Genomic DNA, 26,495 nt, shown 5'->3' on the forward strand with positions numbered 1-26,495 from the left:
TTTCGGCAATTTTCCAAACGCCAATTGTAGCAAACGCGAAAGGAGATTGCCGAACAAGAAAACGCATTTTCGGCCAGTTTCGAGAGAATTCGATGGCATCCCTTGGAAGAATGTTCGCGCGGAGCGGTGTGGCGGGATGTATCAACGACGTTTTCTGTACATGAATGTGTATTTTGTCATATTCAAAATATAATAATAAACGTTACACACAGTGTAGCTTTTACTTATGGGTCACAACATTTGATCCATGGTTCTGGTGAATCGCAAACACCGACACCGGCTTTAGACTTGTCAACCGAGTTGTACGATCGAGTAACGAGGCCCTGTCGGTTCACGGTCCGGCGCGTTGATCGACGGGTGAACCGGTAGCGCGACGTCGATCGTTTATCGTTTCCGTGGGGAGAAGCAAATTACGACGAACCGTTTGACAAGAAAATCTCGATGCTGCGTCGCGCGTCCCGGCAGCGTTCGCGAATTGCGAACCGAGACTTTCGCAGACTTCGCCGGTTTAGGAACGATGAGAAACGGTCGGACTGTACGATCACTTTTCGAAACGAGGCTCGCCGCCGTGTCTCGGTTAACACAGGTTCGCTTTCTCCCGGGTGAATTTTCGCGCATCGATCGATCATCGCGGCGATCGATCGCACGTGTTTCGTTGCGTACGCTCGACCGTCGAGGCCAACAGCGCACGGGGTGTATATTCTTAAACGCTACTATTTTTATTCCGAATCGTACGCCATCTCTGTATCCGAGAGAGATCGTCTTTGTCGTTATTCGTCGGCAATCGTCGTTATGATCGTCGTTGTTGCGTTAACATCACAATAGTTAAAGAAACAATAGAGTATCGCGAGTACGTGCACGAGAGTGCACGTATTTCTTTTCTTCTTCTTCATTCTTTTTTTTTTTTGCGTTTTCGTTATTTTCTCTCTTCTTTTTTTAGTCACATGCTTCATTATGCACGCACTCCAGGCTCGGCAACACGCACCCATTATACAAAATGTACAAAAGCGCACACGCGTACATGTACAGTTACACATTGTAAAAATTGTTGTTCGTGGTCAGTTACGTTTTACGCGCGCACGACTACTCGCAACCCTCCGCGTGTCTACGCGTCTCTCCCTTCTCTTGCGTGCGTGTCGCTGTTTATGAATATGCACCGGAATCCTGTAGATCTTTTCCAAGACATTTTTATCCATCGATCGCTTTTTCCCCCACTAGAAAAACGAGGAAAACGACAAAATAATCAACTAACAATTCCGTTGACACTTTTCTTGTTTTTCTTCTTGTTCCTAAGGATCGGAAGTTTAGAAATCGTAGGAGTTTTCAGTCGGCTAATAATAGTTCCAAAAGTTCAGTTTCTCACCCTGACGCAGTCTATTACGGAATTTTTTTTACGGGGGTAGGGTAAAAGGAGCAAACGCGTCTGGTCCCTGCAACGACGGGGTTATTTGACGTAATTATGATTATTTATATTCGGGGCTGCACACCCCTCGTGGGACCACGTCCATAATTAGCGACACGCACCTTCATCCCCCCCGAGACGTTCGTTATTACTTGACACATGTGATGCGGATCTGTCGCCAGGAACATCTACTCCGACAAAATGACAACGTGCATAGTATTTGAACTCTTAAGATTAGTTCGCGCATGACGCGGGCAGTCGTTTTGCAAGATAATGAGAAACAAAATGCAAACGCTATTCCGCTCGTCGGGAATCGCGTGTACCAAGTAACTGGCTCGCAGAGACGCAGAGACGCATAGAAACGTGCTCTCTCTTTCTCTCTCGTATTCGTCGAAGGAAAATTCCTAGTGGACGCGGCGCACGGTAGTCTTATCAAAATTGTATCCGAGTGGATATCGGGGAACAAAGTGAATGTGTATAAAAACCAGGCAGGCTTAGGTAGCGTGTACAGTGGGGAGGAAAAAATCTGATCGGCCGAGTGTGGCGAGGGGTTCTCCGGAGGAGAAGCAAGTCTGAGAATGTCTGAACGAACGGGAATCGAACCAGGAACGATGATGGCTTTATGCGTATAAAAATAAAAATTTATCTCCGTCTTAAAAGTTCCTCTATCCTATGGATATTAGACCGACGCGCGTCAGCTTCGTTTCACCTCGGACAATTTTCTCTACGAACTAAAGTGCTGCGAGTGCGACGAGGTTTATGGACGCGCCAAGTTCTCCATAGGATCTAACACGATTCGCTCGGCGTTTCTGCGAACGAGGTAACAGCTAGCGCGATTCGCGGATGGTTCCTTGAATTTTTTAACGAATCGCGTCGCTGCCCTCCAACCACTGGATAGAGTACCTCGCTCCAAGAGTGATCGAAATATGTTTTCGTTCATTATTATAGTAAGTCGATCCGAGGTAGGATATCGGCGAGACGATGCAAAGACAAAACTATCTTTCTCTAATTATTTCTTCGCAAAACCTTCGCCAAGGTACTTACAAGATTTTCCTGATTCGAATGAGGTCCGAATTATGTCTGAACTCGTGTCAATCAGAAAAGCTTCACAAGCATGTTGGCAAGAGAATCCTATTTGCATTACAGTTGCAATCGATTCGCAGACTTTTAAAGCGTGCCAACTGCGTCCGGTTCTTCTCTACGTTCCAAATAACGTAGTCTCTCTCTCTCTACAGCGATCAATTAGACTGCGGATCTTTACGCATTTGTGGAATTTCGAAATGTATAAAGTACTAGAAAATAATTTATGAAAATCAGAATTCACGTAAAAACTCGCAGTCTACCGACCATCTCCAGTTCCGAGGTGTGCTCACTCTCGGAGCGTATACTGTACTCGGTCTCTTGGTTGGATTTGGTCTAGTTTCGCTTCGCGTGCAAAGCCCGTTACGCGAAACGACCGAGCGTAATCGCATTTATACGTGTCGTTCCCCTTGCATCAGTCTGATCGATGATTGCGTGAATCTGTAGCGCGCTTCGATGATCCGTCGCGATCGTCTATAGTGGAAAATTTTATACTCTTTAAAAACAGTCTTTATACAGTGCTTAAATTATTATGTACAACGTGTAGTCGATTCAAAAGTAAAAAAAGGACTCTCTTATTGTAATTGTTACGCGTTAGTCAAATGAAACCCCTAGACGTAGAATCATACGAATCTCACCCGCGATCGATCGAACGTGGTCTTGACTCTTATACCCTGCTTGTATCTACAGAAGCCATGGGTGCTCGATGGTCTGCTGATTCTTACTCTTGTCTCCCAGACTCTCTCTCTCTCTCTCTTTCTCTTCGTCTTCAGAAACTCGCAAGCTCTCTCGAATAATCGTAACGTCTCGTTGCTCGCAATTCTCACTCTTAAATTAACGTCTGTGGTTCCTCTCGGTGCGACAGAGAACGCTTTGCTCTCGACACGCGTTTGAAAAACAATACAAAACGTAGAAAACTTGTAAATGCACGGGATAGAAACGTCGTTAAAAAATTCTCTGTGGTCGCTCGGAACGGACGGTCCTCGCGTATAAAATCTAAGTACGTCCTTAAAGTATGCAAAGCGGCAGGACTGTGACGAAAAAATACGTCCAATTAACAAAGGCTAAAATATATGGTTCCGGCACGGTCCTGCGTCGAGAGGCGTGTTCGAACACCAACAAGCAAACAGGAAAGTCGAGGGATGGGCTAACACGAGAAGGAAGTAAAGCGAACAGAACGAACGTATGTGGAATAGAAGAATCCGAGACTAAGAAATGATAGTTGTCTATGAGCTGCCGTTGAATCAGTTTTAAATTGAAAGTGGGAAGAAGAAGAAGAAGAAGAAGAAGAAGGAAAAATAAGAAACGATGAAAAACGCGTGATCCGTCAAACACACAGTCGAGGTTCGCGGCTTTGTTCAACGATTCGCGTCGCTCGACTTGAACCGTTCTCGCTTATCACTCTTGGTCTCGACCTCTTCGAGAAGAGGAACACGAAAGCTCGAAGGGGTTTGCCGGCCTTTTTCTTCGCTCGTTTTGTGCAAGAGTTCAGAGGAACGGTACCGCCTCGAGCATCGCTTCTGTTTCACTTGAAACACGCATATCATCTCAACAAATACTTGTAGGCCGCGCAATTCCCAGCAATTATAATAAATAAGATTTTCGATAGAGGAAGGAATGGCGCTAAACTGGAAGCTGCCTTCGTTGCGTCCTCGCAAACACCTACAACAGAGAAAGCAACCAACGATGATGCGAGAAGCACGACAACGGTTTGGAAAAGGCAAAAGATACCATCGATTCACGTTCATCGTACCTTGATTCACGAGGCTGAGGGTCCACGCGTCGTCCGTTGGTTCCCTGTGACAAACAGAGTCCAATTTTGCAACCCAGTGCTCTTGTTCGGGCATTTTAGATTTACTACTTGTTCCCATTGACGATTTTCCCGTGTTGCTTTTCAACCGCATAGACAGACAATACGTCTGCCCCAGTCCGGGAGAGGCCTGGCTGGTTTGTAGAGACACTATTGTGTACCAGGCACCCCTTTCTTCCCAGCTGCCATGGCAGTAGTACGCTGTAAAAGATGATTAACACAAATTTACATCCTTCCGCAGTGTCTCCCGAGAAACCAGAAATGAATCCACCCAGAAGAAAGGGCGGTAATTGTTCGAATCGTGAGACTTACTCGTTTCTTCTCTGTCACACGTTTTTCTAGCAATAATTTCACTCTGATCCGGCGAAGTGCATCCTATTTCAACGTCGGTGTTGCTGCACCCGTCTCCGTATTGTTCCTGCTGCTGTTGCTGTTCCCCTCCGTGTTGATGGTGATGGTGATGATGATGGTGTGTCTGCTGTTGCTGATGTTGTCGTTGCAGCTGATCGTGCATCTTCGCCTGCTGCGGGTCTTCGTTCCACGTTCTTCTTTTAACGATCCTGGATACACGCTTCTCGTTGCGACGCTGACGACGGTTCGGCGTGCCGGCCAGGTGGAACGGTGTCAAGCCTAGCATGGTGTATCTCCCATGGTTCGGACACTTCCTCTGACGTAGCGACGAGCCTGCGTCAACGAGCGATCGATTACGATCGGCACTGACTTCGCGAACATACCTGTCATTGCTACACCGAAGGTCTCTGACAATATTCAACTACATCACTTACTGATCAGCGTGGTGTACGGCATCGTGGATGTGTCCGAGAGTGAGCACGCCTCGTCCGGCATTATGGCCTTTTGATCTGCGGGCGATCATTGGTCAGAAACGTGGGTTCAAAGTGCGCCAAGTCGCACAAACGCTCGAAAAGTACTCACCCGACTGCTGCAGCTCTATAATGTGGTGATCCCGTTTGTGGAATATCATGCAAACGTAACCGATATCGCTGCAACCACCCCGTAATGTAATTAGTTTCTGCTCGAAAGCACTCTCCGGTTCGAGGTAACGCGTTTACTTACCAGCCGCTAGTTACGTGTGCAATTAATTGCACTTTGTGTCCTTGCGCGCTGTCCGCGGAGTGGAATTTCTCCAAATTATGGCAGACGATCTTCTCGTCGTGGAACGTGTCCCCTTCTTCGTTTTGCACCCGTACTTTCAGCGTCGCGTTCCTGTTCGTGAAGTGATAGACCTTGGTGCCGTCCAACGAATGCCAGTCGTGATGCTCGATGATCCACGAGGGGTATTTACATTTGTTGTGCTCCTTGTCGTCTGTACAGACCAACGAGAAAAACGAATAAAACATACGAAACGGAGAACAACTGCCAGAACAAAATACGAATCGAGACAATTTTCATACTTTTGGTCAACTTGATCGTAGGCGATCCCTCGGAAACTGTGGTTAGGCCGTTGCAGGTGGGTTCGCCGGACTGAGCTAGCAGGTACACTACCTTTCCCTGGTGATGCGGCTTCTCTTCGTACAAGAAACATCTACGGAGAACAAGGAACACGAGTTTATTAAAAAGCGAGAGACGATCGCGCGAAAGCGACCGTACCTGTAGGTTTTCTCGGTACTGGAGACGCTTCTACCCTTCAAGGTTCCAACGAGGTACTTGTTACGACCGTCGTTCCACACAGCGAGACACTGCAGTTCCTCCGCTAAAATACCAAACAGTTTATGACAATCGTTCAGTTGGCTCAAGATCAAGACCATACCGAGTCTTCAGTTTATTTTGAGATCAACTCACTGCTGCTTTCGGTCCTCTCGATGTCCGGGCAAGCTTGGTACTTCAGGAGCAATTTGCTATCGTCGGTGCATTTTTCTCCGAGACTGACAGGAGACAGACACTCGCCAGAGCCCTTGTCGTACGAAAACGTGAACGACGAACCGCTGAAGGGGCAGGGTATCGGCTTGGAATTCACGCGGAACATCGAGAAAAGGGTATCGTCCGATTTGATGGTCGAGCACATCTCCTCCAACGTAGTTTGTACTGGGTGACAGTATCCTGCGGCAGGGAAAGATCGGTTAGCGTGAAATCGGATGAAACGTTTCGTACGGGAACAAGAGTCGCTTCTTACCCTCGCGAAACTGTATCACATTCTCGTGTCTGTCGTTGACGATTAGGCAGTGGTAGCAATTGTCTCCGCTGAAACAATGAATCAATGAATCAATGTATCTCTGCTTTAGAACGAGGTTCCTGCCGTTGACTTTTACTTACTAGATGATATACGAATCGATAGATCGCTCCACGCACGTCCTTTCACCCAGGGCGGTCGCGTTTACGGTAACCGATACCACTTTTCCATACTCGTACCATTCACCGGCCCAACTCGCCGGGAACTCGCAGGAACCTAGGACAGTTTCATTCACTGTACTCTTATCGTTCTCATTGATGAAATGCCGCTCGTTACATGACGGTTTAACGAGCCCGCGGGACCTTGCGAACCAACTCAGGCAAACCGGTTGGTAGTTTATCAATTCGTCGGAATAATCGTGACCGAGCGAAGCAAACACAGTACGGTCTCTGTGTACGGTGACTCAATGATCAAACACCCTTCAGAACGGAATAATTTTCTTTTCTGCAAGTTGCGCGGTGTCAGCAATAGAAGGCTAGAGTCGTGTTTCGCAAATACATCTTTCGTTTTGTTGATACAGTTGACGCAACTATCGAAAACCGTCGACTAATTTGTGTTTCAGATTGGATTGATTTGAAATCATTCGACGGCCGCTACCTTGACGTACGCTTCGTCCATTGGACGTTACGCGATGGAGAGGGGGAAAGGGAGGGATGCCAGTGGCCACCGGTGGCTCTACACTGCATGCTCACCTTTCACGGAAGGTACGTCGCTTAATGATAGAATTAAAAGCATCAGCATCGTCGCAGGGCCAAGATTCCCTTCTCGGTGCGGAAAGGAAGGGTCCAGCATCCTGAAATCAGAAAATAAACGGTTTACGGCACTCCGAAGCTTCGCTGTCGCTCCTATCCACGGCAGGAGTTCGAAGTTGACAGTTCGGATCGCGGTATTGAGAAAAAAAAAATGTTAATGTTAATCGCACGTACGTGGCCGAGGATAATCGGTTGCCCCCGGATACTCGAATGACGTTTCGTCGAATCGCGCGGAGGAAATTGATCGGCCAAGTGTCAACGAAGCACTGAAACACGATCGCGCTTATCGGTTGCTGGCTCGGCCGAATATCGATGTCGTATACTTCGTTATCGGCGTTATCGCGGATTTGTTTGCCCGAAACGCAATCAACGGGCGCCTGTCATTCGGCGTTCCGACCAGCTGCGGCCTAACGGAATCACCGAAAGCGAAGAAAAGAAAAGCTCTCTTGTTGCGGTCGGTCTCGTTCGCGGCCGTGCACTACTGCCAGAGACAACCAGAAAATGCAGCTACGTACAAAACCTGCGAGACGGATGCATTATTCAACAAGGTACACGTGTTTCTTTCCGTATCGTTCCACTCGTGCTCCCTTTTCCGCAAGCCTCCTACACATCTACTACCCTTTCGTGCGCGACCGATGCGCGAACAGTGCCATCCACTTCTGCGCATACGCTGCTCGAAGGGGTTAGAATACCAAAGTCGGAAAAACTTGCCTATTTTTCCGTGGAAATCCTAAAAACAGGTCAACAAAGTTGTCCAACACTTCGTAATGCAAAAGCTTGGTTCTCTCGCATTTTATCTTCGAGGATTCGAACTGGCATTCGACGCATTACCCACCGCGGGTTATTTATAAACTTTTTGAAAAATTCATCGACACATTGCCAATCTTTTTGTTTCCCGATCGATTCTTCGACGATACTAAGATTTTTATTCCGAAGAGAACAGTCAAGAAGTGAGCTAACCCCTTGAATCCCAACCCTCTGACCTTGATCTCTGTCTATACTGTTCGAGGCTGAATGAATTTTCTCGTGGGACTAACCTTTGCGTGTTTGAGATCCGAAACGCAGTGGCGAGGAAGGGGCGCAGAGTTCCAATAGACCAAGTATCACATAATGTTCTCAGGTAGATGCACGCGCGAGTCGAGCAACACAGAAAGCTTCTCCGTGATTCGAGTCGAGTTGGGAGATCACAGAATCAGAGAATATTCGGTCGGGAACACATTTTTCAGCGAGGACGCTTTCCGGGACGAATTCTGAAGGAAACGTCGTAGGTTCGCGCACGGCACGGTATTGTTCATCACCACTGTTACTTTCTTCGAGAATGCGAACGTAATCCGGTCAAGGGAACGACCAAATTGTGCCCGATCTCTTCGGCGAAGCTGCATCGGCAGCGTCGTAGCACACGGGAGAGCAACGCTCCACGCTCTCTATCATCCCGTACGCCGTGACCGTCACTGTCCGAAACGGCCACATTAGTTTAGGGGAGAAATACCGAAACGGTCTCGTCCCTCGTTCGAACCGCACTACTAAACAACTCCTGCAACCCTTGGTCGCCGATTTGCCCCTCGGACGATCGAGACAATAAACCGCACTCGAACGTGCGGAACGCAGACGCTTTTCATAGCTCGTCCCTCGAACCGGTTTTCAATTCTCAGGTATCTTTTCTACGCCCTCCTGGCCGTCCGTCGTTCTCCCGTCTTCTCGTTTGCCCGTTCCTCGCCGTTCTCTTCTTCGTTTTCACGCTCGTATGCTCGATCGCTCGCCCATGCAAACAATGGCGGCGACAACGACCGATAGATGCCGACCGATACGCCGCTCGACTACTTGTACGATAACGTGACACACTGCGGAACGCCGCGATGCACGCCTCCATTCATCGATCCTGAGACTGTGTTCGTATTATATAATACGTAGATTCGGCACGTTAACGATTATAATTTTCCTGCCTTTTTTTCGTTAAGTACCTCTACGCTCCCCCCCACCTTTCGATGCTCGTGCTCCTCGTCACTAGGCGTCCGATTACTCAGGGTCGCCTAACTATATACATTTTTCTGTTCACACGACGGTATCGCCCCGTCACGGTGTTTGCTTCCACTGACACGCGGGGGAATTAAACGTTTTTATTGTACATCCACTCCTTCTTTAGGAATATTGTTGAAATATAATTTGTCGAACAAATATTGAAAGAGACTTTTAGGGAATTTAGCAGGGGACTTGTCGAGCTTTCTGTCGAATAGAAAATACATTTTCTTTCGGTGAGGGGGATTAAGCACCATCTACGATAAAATGGTCAAGCTACTAGACAATAGTAATATCACAGACGAGTTATAAGGATCCTATACCTCGTCTGTGATAATATCGCGTTCTTGTCGCAGGATGGTGATACAATACTTTTACATTGGCGGAGGATTTTGAACTTGTCAGGAAGGCTAACGTAATAGACGCAAAGTTGTCTCGAGTTCTTTGTCTTGTGCAGATTTTTATTAAAATTAAAGTTAAATTTAATCCTCTATTTTTCAATCTTAACCGGATCCAATCGGATCTTAAAGGACCTAGTGATTTTGTATTCTATCTTTCTATTGGTTCATGGTGGACCTCGATGTAGAGTGGGAGAACCGCCACAAAGGTTACGGTATTAGGAAGTTTTCTTTGGGACGACGCGCATTTAATCCTACATCAACTGGTGCTTTTTTTAAATTGAGTTCACGGTTTAATCGTGTCGTTATGGTTTTTCAATTTCGTTCGATTCGTCCCTACGTATTTTTGAAAAAAATCGTGAATGCAATGCTGCGGAGTGTGAGACAACCTTTGACTATTTGGCGCCAAGAGGTTTGTGAAACGCTCCATTCGTAATATTTTTAAAGATTGGCCATTTTATATATTACATTATTTTTCCTTTTCTTTTAAATGTAGTCAAACTGCGATTCTCTCTTTTCTCCGACACAACACTTCTTTTTCATTCCGTATCCTTTCATTGTTAGAATTTCCGTCGTCGTAAAAAAATGACGCTACCCAGTTTATTCGTGTAGATTTCTTTAATTTTCCACACGCCGATGTGTCATATAAGCCACAGTATTGCGAGAAACAGTTGCACCAAGTTAAAACTTTCACAATTCCTTACAACATTTCATATTAATCAAAGCAATTGTGTATTTTCATTGACTTTCGTTGAGCGTCGGTCAGCAAATTCATCCGCTATTGTCTCGTTCGACCATGAATCAGCGAACACAGACTCGCGTCTCGCACTGTAAAAATTCGCAACGCAGAGTTAGCGACCTCTATGGGGTTCTTGTATGATATATTCAGTTTCGCTTATCATCTGTCGGTAATGAAATTTTGTTAAACCCTTTACAATTTACTCTCATGATAATAGCTACGATACAGACTCGCGTGTCAGGAATTGTGCTCCAGAATGGGTTGTTGATACCACACTCGATTCGATTCCTTTCCAGCGAGTGCTTCGCCTTATTGATTTCCGCTTGCACAACCGCGACCGATTTCTCCGAAGAATAGAGAATAAAATAACTGAGCGTAATCGATGCTTTATATAGATCACCGTACGTAGGATCGTCGCAGGTGCGCAGAAAAAAAAACACACGTACTTTAAAAATAGTCGTATCGGGAACGCGGATCAACAGATTCGCATCGGACGGACAGTAAAAAACGTGGATAGACATTCTGCGCAATAAATTCGCCTCTCAAGAATCCGCGAACACGCGAGAACGTGCTGGAGAGGCGCATAAATTGTAGTATTTTCAGTCATGCATATAGGGGAGTAGGCTAAATCGAACTTAATTGGTTCAGGAACCTCGTTTCGTGTAGCACCTGTTCGTCTCGACTGGTACCGAGAAGTATTTACGGGTGATTTAAACCTTTGTCATGTGATATTCTTCACAGCTAAAATATTCAGAACCTACCTGTCCCAATAAATTCTTAAAGGAAGAAGAAAATTTATGTTTATTTTGCGTGCACGCTTTCCCCACGCTTTTTTCGACTTATTTTTTCATTTGGGTCTCTTACCCTACTTTCATCGCGAGCCTGATTTTATTATTATAAAGTAAGGGACTAATCGGGGACAATAGCCTAAAGTTGCAGTGGAGCCATTGTTTACCAGATAAAACTGATAAAAAAAAAAAAATACTCGATCCCTTTCGCAAGGACACGAGGCATCGAAGTCTAAACGCGGCGGGAGGCAGACGGACTAATACACGCGCGAATTGCTAATTAATAGCACGCAAAGGATTTCGTATTGATTTTCACCCGAAGGAACGCCGATACCAGTAAACAGCAGATAATCCAAATGAAAATAGTTACGGTTCTTTGACGAGGGAAATTGGAATGTAGGAAAACGGTCGTGGGATCGTGGTTGATAGTCGAAATTTATGTAGGACACGGCAAGCTCTTGGGCGCAAGTCCGTCGTAGCAAACGTGACTTTTCGATCGACACCATGTAGTCGTACCGCAAGGTACGTCGATAGGTAAGTCAACAGTCGCAACGGCTGGAGCGACGTTCGCATTGCGAATGCTCGCTGCCCAGTTTCTTTTCCGAGGTACGTTTTTACCGAGCCACCAATTTCTTTTCGCAATTCTGCATTTTTTCCGCGGCGACGACCGCCCAGCTCCTGGCACTGTCTTCCATCCGCTTCTATTCTGTTCTCCATCTTTCCGTTTCGGATCACGCGATTTCTTCGAAGAACTTGCTTCGAATCGGGAGATCTAGTAAGCAGATTTACACGTATTAGGTCGTCCCGTTGGTCCTGTCGCGTTTTCACGCTTTAAATCTAACGTTTGAGTAGTTGCACTGTTTCTGATTGAACAAAGTTGAACGAGCCGATCTTGCTCTAGGGAATCACCTCTGCCTCTTTCTTGCACTCGTAACACGTTTTCCATGTGCGTCACATATGCTTTTAATGACGCGTTTAACTGTTTTTTTTTTTCGCTTTTAATTCATACAGCACCGCGAGAAATGAAAATTTTAACACTCGTCCTTCGACTTTTTCTTGATAGCAAACATCATTCGAAATGCTTTGAATACACATTTCACGGCGACGAGAGGATTCTCGTAGACATAGAAGTTTCTTTAAAAATATAGCCCGAGCAAAATAGCAATACGAAACGACACAGAACGTACGGCTTGACCTAGTATTTCCGTAAGCAATAGGAATCGGGTGGTCAAGTTCATTTTAATCGCGTTCGTTTGAGTTCGATCCTGCCGTGTTCTTCGTCAAGATAGTTTTATGTTTTAGACCGTAAGAAAATTGTTGCCAAGACTCGAGGAAAAGAGAGCAAGGGGTCGAGGCTCGCTTCGGGAAATAAAGAACAGCATTTTGGTTTTAGCGGATCCGTAGGGATGTCGTTCTTCGGTTGGAAGGGTAGCAGTCGTTCCGAAAGTTCCGAGCACACAGGTCGCAACTTGCAGGATGGCCTCTTTCAGATCGCCTCCCAAGCTTGCCACATCTTGGTACAAGTAAGCTTCTCGCGAATTTTACCGTGCTTGTACCGGATTGATGGGATAGTCTCGAAATCGCCGAGAGACAACGACGCAGTCATGTCTGGCGCCGGTATTCCTAATGACCGCACGTTATTCGATTCCTAAGGTGAACAACACGCACAACGTTTCGTACGGTGGCAACAACAACGTGAGGAATATCGCGTATTCGAAATGCTCCGCGAGGGACGAGGACTCGATAAATCCCGCGAGCGCTACCGTTGCCAAGGGAGCTTCCTCCACGGTGAAATCCTACACGAAGTATGCGAAGGAAGCTGCCAAGGATCAGGACGTGGTCGTCTTGCTGCCGCACCGCAGGAACAAGACCGCTTTCGTCAAACATAAACTCTCCGTACGTACCAGGACGTGTCCCATTCGATTCTATTCACCCCTTGCCCTATCATGTCGCATCACACAAAATGTCACGCAGAAACGACAGGAAACCGAAACTCGTTCCTTTTCAATCGAAATGAAATTGGACGCAGCTCTGAAAGAGATCGTAAAGGGGTTCCGATGATATTTTAACCCTTCGAGGACAAGGTCTGTGTTCTAGATTCTGGTACAGTTACAAAATCGATCAAACAAGCTCCGATTGTTCAGCACAGTTCAGCATAGTTCTATATATGTTATAGAAAGGCATTGGGAAGCGAATAGAAAATTTCTTTCTTTACCAATTTTAAACAGATATCGCAACGTTCAGAGGAAGTGGAATTTTCGACTCGCAGCTTTTCGTCCCGGCGCGTTGGCTAATGTTCTGTCGCCTCGGCTAATTTGTTCGACTAATTTCTCGCGTTGCAGACGGTGTCCGAGAACGCGCGTTTAGAGACGAATCCCTCGAGTTGCATCACCGGTGGCAGCGGGGTTGGCAGCGGCGGCGCGGTTGTTCACAACAGCAGTTTGGTGCCCGACGACGATTACGATTTATGGGACCAGTCCGGCTTCATGCTGCGGAACGACGCCGACGATTCCCTGACGAACGGCAAGTTAGTAACCGTTTTATCTATCGTAGCGATCGTACGCGTTTCGAATTGCTGACGGCGAGCCTGATGCTCGGTGGAGGGAGCGATAGAGAGAGAACGATATTAATCACGGGCCTCGATTGTTTGCGCTTTTGGCGATGATAGATGGGGAGGAGCGCAAGGATGGTGCAGACCCAGTTGCATACCAATCACCATCATCTTAATTTTGATAGTGTTGGTCGTTTTATTGCCGTTGTTGGATCACACGGCGGACAAGTACGCCTCGAACAGCACTCGTTTCGGTTTCGATTCGAGTTGCATGGACGGCTGCAATCTGTCGTTCGTCGAGAGCATACCGATCGGTATGAATTACACCGGTGACGCTCCGTTCCTGCAAAGTACCTACGACTCGTGGGCGGAATTGATCTCGCTGGCGAGAGATAGAATAGAGATAGCCTCGTACTATTGGACTTTGAAGAGGGAGGACGTATACCCGGACGACAGCGCGAAACAGGTAACTCGGACGAACGCTCATAATTTTATGCCAACGTATTATCAGAACGAAAATCTTTATTCATAATCAAATTTTTTCATCGATCGTAAGAAGCAGGGGACAAATGTAATTGTTTTCCTGTTTTCAAATATCTGGTTGGACATGGAAGATTACCTATTCATTTATTCCAGAAAGTCTAATCATTAGTATTTTACATGTCCTTCCTGAGAAACCGATTTCCTGTACCGTGACTGCCGCAAACGATTCGAGCCGATAATTTTTCAGGGCGAGGAAATATTTCGTCTGCTTCTCGAAGCGGGGAAAGACCGCAACATCGCGTTGCGTATCGCGCAGAACATGCCGTCCCAGGTCAGCCCGAACATCGACACCGAGATCCTAGCGAAGAAAGCGAATGCCAAGGTAAATGCCCGCCCACCGTTTTTCGGACGAACGAAAACGAAGGGATATCCGGAAAGCTCATGAGAATTGAAACAGGTGAAGAGCCTGAACTTGGTGGCGCTGTTCGGATCGGGAGTGCTGCACACGAAGCTCTGGCTGATCGATAGAACGCACGTGTACGTCGGCTCGGCGAACATGGATTGGCGATCGCTCACACAAGTGAAGGAACTAGGCCTGCTAGCTTTGAATTGTAGCTGTCTGGCGAACGATTATGCTAAGATATTTGACGTAAGTCTGTTTCCATGGAGGAGGAAGCTTACTTGGCCATGATCTTTCTCTGTTATGACGATCCTGCTTTGATCCTACGATGTTATTCTCGTTATTCAAATTCGATGAAATGACAAGTTAATGGTTCTCAGGTTTACTGGATGGTAGCGGAAAACGGAAAAGTGCCGGCCGTCTGGCCAGATTCGGTCACCACCCATGTTAATCAACACACACCGATCGATTTCACGTACAGGGACGATAGATATCGAACGTTCGTATCGGTAAGTACGGTGAACCGATCGTAGATTCTGTATAGGAGGCTCGTGTTCAGTCTCGAAACTACAAACACCATGTGTATTTTAGAGCGCGCCACCGCCTTTCTCGCCGAATGGTAGGACCGAGGATGTCGACGCTATCCTTTATTGCATCGAGAAAGCGGAGAAATTTATCTACATCGCGGTGATGGACTATTTTCCTTTGACGATATACACCACTAAACTGAGGTACGCGATGAAAGAATGTTCGAACGATGAGGCATCAGAGGCTTTACTATATCTCGATGTAATTCGAGCAGGTATTGGCCATGGATAGACGACGCTTTGCGTGCCGCAGCTGTCGAGCGGAAAATCCAAGTGCGGCTGTTGATCTCCTCGTGGAAGCATTCGCGAAAGTCGGAGACCTCGTTCCTGAGGTCGCTGGTGGAATTGACCGGCAGCTACCCGGGAGTGAAAATCGAAGTGGTTGGTATCGTAGGCAGCTCGGGAGATGGCACAGCCTGTGGTTGCCCAAATACCGAAGACGGTATTCGTGCTCCAACACATAGAAAGATATCATCTTTTTCTTATTGACCAAACATCGAAGGCATATCTCGTTTAACATAGGACCACCTTCCATATTTTTGTAACGCCTCTGTGCCAATGCTTCCAAGCTTCCAACGTCAGCGAGACGCGACTAGAGACGTCTCATCTGTTCAACGCTCGCATTCTTTTTCGTTTCAGAGGAGATTCGTGGTGCCCTCCAACCCTCGGTTCGACAAGATCCCGTTCTCGAGGGTGAATCACAACAAGTACATGGTGACGGACACCGCGGCGTACGTGGGCACCAGCAATTGGTCCGGTGATTACTTCACAAACACCGCCGGTGATTATATCTCTTGTTCCCTGAATTTTCCTCCTACTGTTTACTTTGCGATGACCATCGACTTTGCGCCGTAGGTGTAGGTACGGTGTTCGAGACGGTCGGGGACCAGACGCCTGACAATCTCCGCCAGCAATTGGAGAAGATTTTTCTCCGCGATTGGTCCTCGGAGTACGCCTACGCTCTGAACAGCAGCCTGCCTGACGGGAGAGGGCCGACAGGTGCCATTGGGGACGACTACTACTCGCGCTCGTCCAGCTACATGTTAGCGTGACAACAGCGGCTTCGTTAATAAGGGATCGACCAATCGGAAAAACGAGAATCATTTCTGGCTGGTTAGCGTCCCGACACGGAGCTCCTAAATGTCAACTCTCTCGTCATTCGCAAACTTCTTCTCCCTCCCATTTTTTTTTCTCTCCTCGTTCTACGAAACACTTGGTTACGGTTGTCCGAACTCTGCAAATATCGCCTTCGAGCGGACGTTCTGTTTGTTCCGCGTGCGTCGCGCGCACCGATACGTGCACGCTCGTCTTCCTTTCGATGATTCCTTTATCTCCGTTGTTCCTTTATTTTGTCTTCTTCGGCAGACCGTCTCTCTCCTCTCGACTAGCTCGTATCCCCCAGCTCCTCCTCGCAGCATCGCGTTTCCCCTCCTCGGTCGTCGTAACCGCTCGTCGATCGCACGAGAGACGCACACAACTGAAATTTTAAACGTACGAGAATAATCTTACATAACGTAACCGCCCGTGTGCCTTGGCTCAAGTGCCCTTGCAAATGTTTTCTAAGAGAGATCGGCTCGAGAGACGAGATAACATTATTGTCCGGCGCGCACGTAAATGCCGGCGAGTAATCATAATCACGAAAGCGATGTTTGAAGGCAACGAAGGATCCCGCGAGCGTGCCTCCGCGAAAACTCTGAACTCGACGAACAACCGGGCGAACGGTCACGTTCGCGCCTTTTCGTAATTTCGAAAAAATCTCTCCGCTATTTTTGGAACGCAAGTTTTCCGATGACAAATCGAGCGAGTCATCGCCGCGTCACATAGTGTTTGCCACGAGCAAAAATCCACAAATACGTATACATATGCAGCGGCCCGATACCACGGCTCGTAGCTTCAATCGTAAACATAGAGACAATTTGCGTGTGTCTCCGCAAAAAGCCTGCCTCGAGTGTTCGCGGCGTTACGTAAATTGAATGGAAGAATGCGTGACTTTTTGCTCCGAAAGAACTCTGCAACCGCGACGTTAATGTAACGATCGTTTGTTTACGTGATATATCGATCTGTAAAACATCACGAACCCACTGTTCGGATATATTTTTTTTCCGATCGATTTCGCTCCGCGGATCTTTGTTCCCGAACGATTTCTTCATACATATGTATATCTTGCGAGCTCTCCAGACCACGGATCGCGGGGATTCGAACGCCCGGACAAGCGATCTTCGCGTGTTTCCGAGCGATCCTCGTGCCGATAAAAATTACATTACCGATTCGGACCGTCGTAAAATTATCAGAACGGTTTTACAATGTTTCTTTTTTTTTTTTAAGAAAATAAACGAAATTTTGGACACCACACGGAAACGGTTAATCGAGATCACGCACCCGACGGAAAATGTATCTCGCTGAATCTATTCGCAGCGTGCGTGCACCGAGATATTCTGTACAGTCAATATGTAGAGACGGCAGGTCAGTACCGTGAAGAATCGAAGATCGTAAACGAAGATAACACGGAACAATCATATAACATTGAAGCCGACGCCGACGTCAATCCGAGACGCGTCGAGTCCCGGTGCTTACATTATGCTACCGTCATCTACTTCGTTCGCTCCTTTTGCATTTTCCGCCGATTTTTCCAATCGGCGAGTTTTTCTATCCTGTTTATTACCACATAACCAGTTATTACGTCTCGTGTTTATATTTTATTTGTGCTTCCATGCCACGACCATGTAGTCGCACCGATACACTTATTTCCGCGTAATAAATATAATAAGCGTGTATTGGTATCGCAATCCGGATTCACGTAACGAAACGCGCGAATTTCGCTGCGACTCACAGCGGTCTAAAATCAGGATTTAGCAGTTCAGCATCTGTGCGACTGTGTCGGTGGAACTGCTTCGGCGCCGTGCTCGTTCGATCGATGAATTATTCGGTCTAAATGATCGCGATGACGCAACCGAACGAAGCACGCGTATCCTAATTGACGATCTACCTGCTAGCAGGCGACGTCATTTACAATCTTTCCGGTTGAGAAAAATCCCGGGACTCCATCGCACAATTATTCATATTGATCTGCATAAATCAAGACAGAACTTTTTCCGTCCGTTTTTGCCGTACCGAACCAGGAAAGTGTAGCTTCGATAAGTCAGGCGGGTTATCGAAGTTTTAACATTGATAAGTTTCGCGGGTGCGACCCATCGTGCATACATACGCACACACGCCGGATGAATTTGTATGGCTGATCGAACGAACGAATAAAAATTAATCAGCAATGACAATGTTACAATCAGCGGGCAGAATCTTCGTTTGCATTCCGTGCTATAACATCGACAAGTTGCGCACTAATCCGAAAAAAACTGACAGGTACTCCATGTCGAACAAATATACGAGATATTACTGCTAACGTGATCACCTCGAACGATTACTAAGCGGTTCGCTCCGTGATAATTGCGAGTCGTAAAATTTGTATGATATCGTGCGGCGTTTAGGACGTTCCAAGGTCTTCTTGATTTGTTAAAATGGTGTCACCTAAATTTTATATTATTAACCCTGAACACAAAATGCGTTCGGCCAAATGAAATGATTTTTAAGACGTACCTGCTGTCTGGAAGGCTAAAGCAGCTAGGAAAGACGACAGTTCGCGCGCCTACTTTAGCTTCCAGGCAGCAAGCGCGCATTAACAATGATTTCATTATGTGAAGACATTTTGGACACGCGAAGGTCAATACATTTTTCCTCAGAATTCGATGCTGTATCGATTTGCAATACCAAAAGTGGGTCACTCGATTTACAATAATCGAACCGATCTCAAAATCTCTGGAACGCCTCCACGTACAAGAGACGTGCTCCTCGACACCATTCGAGATCCATATTATGTTCCATCGAGTCGGTTCGAGACTCTTTTTCTATCTTCGCTTGTATCTCGACCGCCGTCCGCAACAGCGGGCAATCGGTATTTCATACTACTGACCGCATTACCGTTACAACGACATGGAAACGTCGAGCGAGTCCCCGAAAAAAGCCGCGCGATATCGAAAACGAGGCGTTGTCGTGACGCGTCGGTGACGAAACGGCAAAAATTGCATAAACGGAGGCAAACACAACAAAGCCACGGGGAATTTCTCTGTCGGTGATTTTTGCTGACGTTGCGGGCGCGATTCGAACGGAGGCGTGCTTCATCAATCGTTGATTGGTAGCAAACATGAATTCCAGGAGCGCGAATCGCGACACTGGCAAACTGTTTGATCGTAGCTGAACCTCGAGATGCAGGGAATGGTGTAGCACGGTAGAGTATAGAGTGTATGGTCGTCGCAGAGGCGTCACGTATAGTGGCAAATGACGCTTCTTCGACGGCTGCCGGGTGGACTTGGAACGTTGCGCGCGTCCACGTTCCGTTCGAACTCGCCCAGTCGAAAACCCGTCTTTTCCGTGAGCGTTTCGACCGCCTCACCTGTCGCGCGTGCCACTATACTCCGTCTAATACGTCGCCGCCTCGTCCATTGTCATTGATCGGCCATCGTTTTACACGATTCTCGCACACCGGTAAGGCCTCCTGCCTACATCGCAAAGATAAGGGACCGTGCTCGTCTCTTGAGTACTCTGGCAAGCAACTTGCGACATTTTACTTCGAGAGCAACATGTAAACTATCGTTCACACATTGTTTCACTCTTCTCAGAGGCGTTTACACGTGTCGCGAGCAATGTCGCAAGTTGTTTGCTAGTGGTTTTGTCCCGAAGACCAATAAAAAGGTCCATTTCTTGTGAAGCAATCAGCTAAACGTTGGGACGAAAAAGCGCATCGTGGAAGTGTAATTCTAGAAATTATTCGCCGCCTGTCTCGAGGAGATTCGATGGTATTTCATTTGCTCCCCTTTCTCAGGGGGGAAGAGAGATGCTAGCAGAAGGGATCGAGGGAGCAGTTAAAGATCGAAAGTGCGGGGTGCGGTGAAGGGATAAAAGGGTAGGAGGTGGCGAACGAGAAGTAGAAGAAGAAAAAGAAGAAGAAGAAGAAGCGTGCGGAAGGGAGGCATCGGACTGGGGGGTCGAACGCGATCAGGTTGACCAGGAAGGGGAAGGAGAGTCAAAGGGTAAAGAGAAGGGGCAGCACGGTAAGGAGAGTAGAAGGAGGAGAAAGGAAAAGCGAGAGCAACGACGGCACGAGTGACAATTCCGAGGTGTATCGCTTGCAAAAGACTCGTGCAAGGTGGCATAAGAGGAAGATCGGTAAATTTGCGCGAGGAGAAAGTTTCCAAGGTATCTGGTGTGCGATCGTTCGTTCGTTCGTTCGTTTGTTCGTTAGATCGGTCTGTTTGCCGGTCGTTCGCGTCGCTCGTTCGTTCCCGCCCGTTTAATCGACGACTCGACGATTATTTAGCTTTTCCCTCCGTTACATGGGTGGTCCGTTGAATGGTATTCGCTCGATCGGCAGTTTTATCGACACCTAGGAGCGTCGCGCCGGGCACTGGTTGCACGGAGCACCGGATAAGGTCAGTGAAACTGTCAACATTTCTCATTTGTCTCTGATCGGGGATTTCGAAAAGTTTTCGCGAAACAGGCGAAAGGGTTGTCGTTCGTTTCCTCCCTTGAACGCGCGAGGCGTTCTTCCGGTTTCCAGCAGTGGAGGGATATGCTCGCGTTTCGATAGCACCGAGTAAAACCGGAGTTCTCGAGTTGAATCGAAAAGAAAATCAACGTCCGCGCGGTGCACGATCGATCGTGTAATTTTTTCGTCGGGAGCACGTCCGGTCCCAGCGACTCGCTTCGTTAGCGATTCACCCCGTGTTTGCCCGTTGAATTTCTTGCCAAAGAAAAGGACAGGCAAGAAGAGAGCAACGGACCGGACGGGAACGGAGACGAAAAGAGAGAAATCGCTGGAAATTTTGTTATTCGCGTCCACGGCTGTCCGACGAAGGATACGAACCAGCGGCCCCTCGTCCGACCGTTGATCGTTGCCGCGTCAGGAGATAACGGCTGTTCGTGAAATACCCATCAGATTCCGTACAGTTACGCGCGTAGTCGTGGTTCCAATTTTCCTCGTGTTCCATTCCGGGCCCACCAAAATTCTTCCGACCGAATCGAATATTTAACGGTGGATACCGTTAGCTGTACAACGTGCTCGTCCCAGCATCCGTACCGTTACTTCAAGGTTTGACGCGAGTCAGGTCTAGGACGCCTAAACATACAGTGCGCCGTCAATTCGAAAGAGTGTTCGTCGGTGGTCGACGGTTGCCTCATCGCGGTTCGTTTTTCGAAACAACAGACACGGGATGCGCCGAACGCGCTCCCAACACCCGAATGTCAGTCGAAAGAGACACTCTGGTGGGAGGTAGACGCTCCTGGTAGACCGCGGACCTTGTGCAACTGTCCGCAAATCTTCGAAAAACGTTCTGCGCAACAACAGTCGTGTCAGACCGTGGTACCGTTTCGCTTTGTTTCCCGTTCCATTTGCCCAATTAAATCGCGGTGCCTTTCGCAATCTCAGCTGCTCGAAATTTGTCAGCGAATTCGCGCGCGCAACCAGCGCGGCGGGTCGTGCCCAGGTGTCACCTTCCGCACAACAGGCAATCTGTAATCGACACGAGCAGCGTAGCGCGACCTTTGCACCTGTTCCGCGCTACAGATCCAGCGAGCTAGACCTATCGATCGGAAAGAGCCACGAGGAAGGACGGCTGTCGGAGGGGAACGGGAGGAGCGTTATGTCATAGTCGATCAGAGGGCAGAGACGCTTCCTCGTCTGATTTGCGATCGACGACGGAGTGCTCTTTCGAGCCGCCGCCGCTGAACGCAAGGACGCAACTTGACTTTCATGCGGAAATAGAGGCGCGCTACACTTCTATTCTTTTTTTTTTTTTTTTGTTTCTTCTCTCCCTCTCTCTCTTTCTCTCTGGCTGTCGAGCGCGCGCGACACCTCGGCTCGGCACAGCCGGCATCTATCAAATGGATTTTTCGATTCGAGACACGAGAGACGCACGGACGAAGTTCACTATCTACTTTCACTCTGCGACGGTACGCGGTTTCTCTCCGGTTAACTATCGCGAGACCACGGGGCGGTGCGGCGGCGTGGCGGAACGACTGGCAGGTTTGAAATCGGTACGTGCCTCGGCGCGTGTAAACGTTCCGTTCCGATCTTTTTTTTCCAGTTGTTAGCGTTAATTGTTCGCGAGCAAACGTCAGCCGACCGTCAGCGACCGAAAAACAAAGCGATGGTGGAAGTCTTGCTGGAGTCCTGCGTCCAGGACGTGGCCGTGCCCGAGAACGGGTGCAACCTGAACGAGAACACGACGGAATGCACCACCAGGCAGGAGCGCGACCTCCATTTGACCTCGGAGGAGACCAACCTCACGCCGATACAGAAGTTCTACTATGGACAGAGCATCTTCGTCACCGGGGGCACCGGGTTCATGGGTAAACTCTTGATCGAGAAGCTGCTCAGGGAGTGCCCCGGGATCTCTTTCATCTACATTTTGGTCCGCCCCAAGAAGGGGAAGGACGTGCACCAGCGCGTCGAGGAGCTCTTCGACGATCCGGTAAGAACGGCTTTGCTACCCTCTGTCACCGATTTACCCTGTCGTTTTCATCTACCCGCGATTACTCGCGGTTCCGTGCCCGGTCTATTTCGAGTCGTAAGAACGTCCACTTCGGACTCGCGATAATACTACGAACCGAAGAAACTGCACCGACTTTCTCTCGACGTATCGAGCGTCCACCGATGTCGATCGCCGCTCCTTCCATTCCTTGTTCGGCCTCACCACTCTTTCCCTTCTGTCGCGTTCTCCACTTTGCTGCAAACTTCCTTTTCAACCTGTTCCAACCGGCCGATACGTTCGTTACGAGCATACCTGGGGGTGACCGATTGACCCAACCGAGCTCCCCTTGCACGCCTACTCGGCCCGTAGCTAAGTTTCTCCGAACTCGTAAATTATACCGTGTTTTATTTAGCAAAACAAATTTCTGCAGGTGGGGAGAAGAGTAGCTAAATTTAGACCGACGCTTCTGCAGGCATCCGAAAATAATAATGCCGACGTCGTTAATAATTAATCGGACGGCTATGAAATTTATTTTTGCTTGTGATTTAGCTGTGCATCTTGGAAAAAATAAATATTCGCAGCGAGAATTCGGGCTCGGTAAGGTGGTGCTGCGTCATCCGAAATTCTTCGGATACCGGGATACCGGTTGCGTCTTCTTCTAAACCTTTTTTCTTACCAATAACTTAGGCTATTCGTCATTTTTTGTATTCGCACGCATTTAAATATCAATAGCAGAGCCCTGCAGTGTTCAGCCACGGAATATTGGAAATTATGCACGGTGATTAGTTGTCAGGGTTAATCGACTGTGAATTGCAAATTAGGTTTAGTCGTTAGTTTAAATTCGGCTGATTTACGTAACAGGAAGAGAAGGTAAAGGATCGTTGCAGGCGTAATCGCGCGTGTATGATCTTGCTCGCTTGTTTCTCCAGGTGTTTTGCAAACTGAAGGAACAGCAGCCAAAGTTTAGGCATCAGACGGTCGCGATAGCCGGAGACTGTTGTCTGCCAGGATTGGGCATCTCTCCAACGGACAGAGCCATAATAACGCGGGAGGTTTCGATCGTTATGCACGTCGCGGCGACCGTCAGGTTCGACGAGAAGATGAACCTGGCTGTACCCATCAACGTGCGAAGTCCCAAGGCTGTGATCGACCTTTGCAAAGAGATGCCGGGCTTGAAGGCAAGTGAACACGATACATGACGCGACGCGACGCGAGAACGCTTTCTCGGCAGCGGTACGTGCCGGTAATTACGAAAGTGTTCTCGCTGTCCGTCGAAAAGCCTCTGACAAAACATCGAACGACCGCAACAAAAAACGCGGCTCGAGTTTCGCGTTGTAATCGTGCACGCGGATGCCTAAGAAAACAATTGGATGGTTTCAGTCGTTGGTGCACGTGTCCACGGCTTATGCTAATTGCCCGATGTCGGTGATCGAGGAAAGAGTATACGACCCGCCGATGGACGCGGACAAATTGATGACTCTGATCGACTGCGTCGACGAGAAGCTCCTCGAGGAGATAACTCCCCGGTAAAACCGCTTTCCGAACTTTCGCGACGGAAAGTCACGCGCGTAAACGCTTTTTTCCATCCGCGCATAAACTATTTCTTCGGACGTTACAGATTGTTGGGTATCTGGCCGAACACGTACACTTTCACGAAAGCGGTTGCGGAGAGCGTCGTGAAGAACGAGGCGGGCGATCTACCAGTCGGGATATTCCGTCCCGCGATCGGTTCGTATTTTCTCGACGATTTCGTTTCCTCGAATAACTCCCCCGTCCCGGCTCCCTTTCCTTCTTTTTGTGTTTTTTCTGTCTACCGCTTGTCGCCGCGCCTCGGCTTCTCCGAAAAAGAAAGAAGTCGGCCGAATGTTAACGAGACAGCCACTCTGAAAATTGCAATTTTAGTGATCTCGACCTATCGGGAACCGGTGCGAGGATGGATCGACAACTTGTACGGGCCGACCGGTGTCGCGGCCGGAGCCGGTACGGGGATCCTTCGATCGATCCACTGCGACGGATCGAAACTGGCCAACGTGGTACCCGGAGATCTGACCGTGAACGCTCTGATCGCCTGCGCCTGGGACGTAGCGGACCGCTACAAGTACGTCGCTTGATCGTGTTTCTATCGTCGACGCGAATTACGTCTTCGTCTGATTATTACTTTGATCGACCTTTCCGCGTAATTACAGATCTACGACTACCAAAGACGATAAGAAGAACAACATCCCGGTCTACAATTACGTTTCGAAGGACAACCCCATCACCTACGACGAACTGAAGACCATGTCCGAGAAGTACGGGCTCGAGTTCCCGACCGAAAAGGCGATATGGTACTACAGTTTCCGCAACACTAAGCACAAGCTGCTGCACTATTTCTACGTCTACTTCATGCACCTAATTCCGGCTCTGCTGATCGATACCGTCACGCTTTGCGTGGGCAAACAACCCAGGTGATTGATTTCTTTGGATTTTAACATTGTTTTCTGAAAGTTTGTGTCGTAACGTTTCGTCTCTTTTTTCCCTGCAATAGGATGCTCAAGCTCTACAAGAAGATACACAAGTTCATGGACGTGCTGAATTACTTCACGACAAGACAGTGGACTTTCACGAACAACACGTTCAAAGCGGTCCTCGGTAAAATGAGTCCCGAGGACCGCAACAGTTTCGTCTGCGACATCACCAAAATCGATTGGGACCAGTACTTCCGGACGTACATGCGGGGAATTCGGGTCTACTTGATCAAGGATCCGTTGGAAACTCTTCCGACGGCACGAGTCAAGTGGCACAGGTAATTCTACACGCGGATCCGCTCGTGTGATTTTCATCGGCGGAAAGACCGGCGGATTGACCGACTTTCTTTTCCAGATTGTATTGGATCCATCTGGCGCTGAAACTGATCCTAGCGTACGCTCTGCTGCGAATATCCTGGTTGGCGTTGTTCCATCTGTTTCGGTTAGGCGCGTCGCAATTTGCGTAGCATCGATGTACACATTTCTCAATACAAATACTTAAAATTAAGCGTACGTGCGTGCGTGGTCGCGTGCGCGAACGCGATTACTCAGCGTCGTGTGGATTCGCGTTGTCGAAGCGAGACAAAGTCTCTCGTCGAACGAAGCTAATGGCCTCCGGTGGCCAGCCTATTGACGTCCTGAGTAGTTCCAAAGCGGGAAAGGAGAAGAAAAGGAAGAAAAGAAATGGCGAGGCGATCGACCAGAATGTTCACGGTTATTTGAACGCGTCGCGTTTGCTTTCGTTTAAACATCGTCGCCGGGACAACGTAAAATCAACAGGACCAGCCCGTTTCCGGTTCGCCGATTCTTTTCCTTGTCCTATTTCATGCTTCCACGAGTATTCTCATAGGACAATTTTTTTACCGCGCGAACTGCGCCCGACTTCTGTCGCGCCTGTACGCGTACATTTGTTATACTATACGCTTGCATTTTTAATAAAGGTCTACTTTTTTTGTACAGAAAATTGTCGTTAGCCTTCATCTATCACAATCTTTTTATGTAAGGATCAGTGGGAATATTCCAAGATTATAACTTGAAAAAGCTCTTCAAACCTCCATCTAAGTTGTAGATGCAATATTGCTGCAATTCATTCGCATATTATTGTAAAATTTGCAATTGTTTACGAATGTCAGTATAGCCGCAAATGATTCTTACCGTTTTTTCCATAAGATACAATGTAAAATGCGGCAGGATTCATTTGCTCCGTTCAAACGTCCGTACAGCGCCATTTCGTGCAGCGGCAAAACGCTGAAACTGCTAACCAAATGTACCGA

At 48.0% G+C, this 26,495-nt stretch overlaps 3 protein-coding genes across 7 annotated transcripts; 2 read left to right on the top strand and 1 right to left on the bottom strand.

The window, feature by feature from the left end:
• Window positions 1-2,968: 2,968 nt before the first annotated feature.
• LOC143362287 (uncharacterized) lies at window positions 2,969-9,226 on the bottom strand. 2 transcript variants are annotated; one of them, XM_076802311.1, is made up of 14 exons: window positions 8,270-9,226; window positions 7,173-7,273; window positions 6,564-6,696; window positions 6,424-6,491; window positions 6,093-6,350; window positions 5,901-6,003; window positions 5,705-5,835; window positions 5,367-5,616; window positions 5,226-5,293; window positions 5,078-5,152; window positions 4,605-4,976; window positions 4,236-4,493; window positions 3,260-4,144; window positions 2,969-3,221 (listed from the first exon to the last, which is right to left on the bottom strand). In XM_076802311.1, the coding sequence occupies exons 2-13, from the start codon at window positions 7,270-7,272 to the stop codon at window positions 4,026-4,028; spliced, it is 1,935 nt and encodes a 644-aa protein (XP_076658426.1). In that variant the 5' UTR covers window position 7,273; window positions 8,270-9,226; the 3' UTR covers window positions 2,969-3,221; window positions 3,260-4,025. The 2 variants fall into 2 exon arrangements, with proteins under 2 accessions (XP_076658426.1, XP_076658427.1); XM_076802312.1 differs by lacking the exon at window positions 8,270-9,226 and adding an exon at window positions 7,748-7,820.
• Window positions 9,227-9,857: 631 nt separating this feature from the next.
• Window positions 9,858-16,909, top strand: LOC143362286 (5'-3' exonuclease PLD3). 4 transcript variants are annotated; one of them, XM_076802308.1, is made up of 12 exons: window positions 9,858-10,058; window positions 12,567-12,696; window positions 12,827-13,069; window positions 13,516-13,700; window positions 13,842-14,190; window positions 14,455-14,589; window positions 14,665-14,856; window positions 14,988-15,116; window positions 15,199-15,338; window positions 15,410-15,575; window positions 15,834-15,975; window positions 16,050-16,909. In XM_076802308.1, the coding sequence occupies exons 2-12, from the start codon at window positions 12,580-12,582 to the stop codon at window positions 16,244-16,246; spliced, it is 1,995 nt and encodes a 664-aa protein (XP_076658423.1). In that variant the 5' UTR covers window positions 9,858-10,058; window positions 12,567-12,579; the 3' UTR covers window positions 16,247-16,909. The 4 variants fall into 4 exon arrangements, with proteins under 4 accessions (XP_076658423.1, XP_076658425.1, XP_076658422.1 ...); XM_076802307.1 differs by lacking the exon at window positions 9,858-10,058 and adding an exon at window positions 11,353-11,779; XM_076802309.1 differs by lacking the exon at window positions 9,858-10,058 and adding an exon at window positions 11,353-11,707.
• A 3,193-nt stretch (window positions 16,910-20,102) lies between these two features.
• Window positions 20,103-26,185, top strand: LOC143362291 (fatty acyl-CoA reductase wat). The gene is made up of 9 exons (XM_076802321.1): window positions 20,103-20,441; window positions 22,328-22,714; window positions 23,644-23,892; window positions 24,095-24,240; window positions 24,333-24,442; window positions 24,617-24,812; window positions 24,901-25,161; window positions 25,242-25,499; window positions 25,577-26,185. Exons 2-9 carry the CDS (start codon window positions 22,391-22,393, stop codon window positions 25,686-25,688), a joined length of 1,656 nt encoding a protein of 551 aa, XP_076658436.1. The 5' UTR covers window positions 20,103-20,441; window positions 22,328-22,390; the 3' UTR covers window positions 25,689-26,185.
• The last annotated feature ends 310 nt before the right edge of the window (window positions 26,186-26,495 follow it).

The sequence above is a fragment of the Halictus rubicundus genome, chromosome 16, assembly GCF_050948215.1.
Source record: "Halictus rubicundus isolate RS-2024b chromosome 16, iyHalRubi1_principal, whole genome shotgun sequence".
Classification (NCBI taxonomy): domain Eukaryota; kingdom Metazoa; phylum Arthropoda; class Insecta; order Hymenoptera; family Halictidae; genus Halictus; species Halictus rubicundus.

Excerpts from the sequence above, each read along its gene's own strand:
- LOC143362287 (XM_076802311.1), bottom strand. The coding sequence starts at position 7,272 with ATGCTGGACCCTTCCTTTCCGCACCGAGAAGGGAATCTTGGCCCTGCG. Across the intron at positions 6,351-6,423 it reads TGTGATACAGTTTCGCGAGG|GATACTGTCACCCAGTACAA; the intron begins GTAAGAAGCGAC and ends TCCCTGCCGCAG. Across the intron at positions 6,004-6,092 it reads CGAGAGGACCGAAAGCAGCA|CGGAGGAACTGCAGTGTCTC; the intron begins GTGAGTTGATCT and ends TTGGTATTTTAG.
- LOC143362286 (XM_076802308.1), top strand. The coding sequence starts at position 12,580 with ATGTCGTTCTTCGGTTGGAAGGGTAGCAGTCGTTCCGAAAGTTCCGAG. Across the intron at positions 12,697-12,826 it reads CTTGCCACATCTTGGTACAA|GTGAACAACACGCACAACGT; the intron begins GTAAGCTTCTCG and ends TCGATTCCTAAG. Across the intron at positions 15,576-15,833 it reads CGGGAGTGAAAATCGAAGTG|AGGAGATTCGTGGTGCCCTC; the intron begins GTTGGTATCGTA and ends TTTTCGTTTCAG.
- LOC143362291 (XM_076802321.1), top strand. The coding sequence starts at position 22,391 with ATGGTGGAAGTCTTGCTGGAGTCCTGCGTCCAGGACGTGGCCGTGCCC. Across the intron at positions 24,241-24,332 it reads CTCGAGGAGATAACTCCCCG|ATTGTTGGGTATCTGGCCGA; the intron begins GTAAAACCGCTT and ends CGGACGTTACAG. Across the intron at positions 25,162-25,241 it reads TGCGTGGGCAAACAACCCAG|GATGCTCAAGCTCTACAAGA; the intron begins GTGATTGATTTC and ends TCCCTGCAATAG.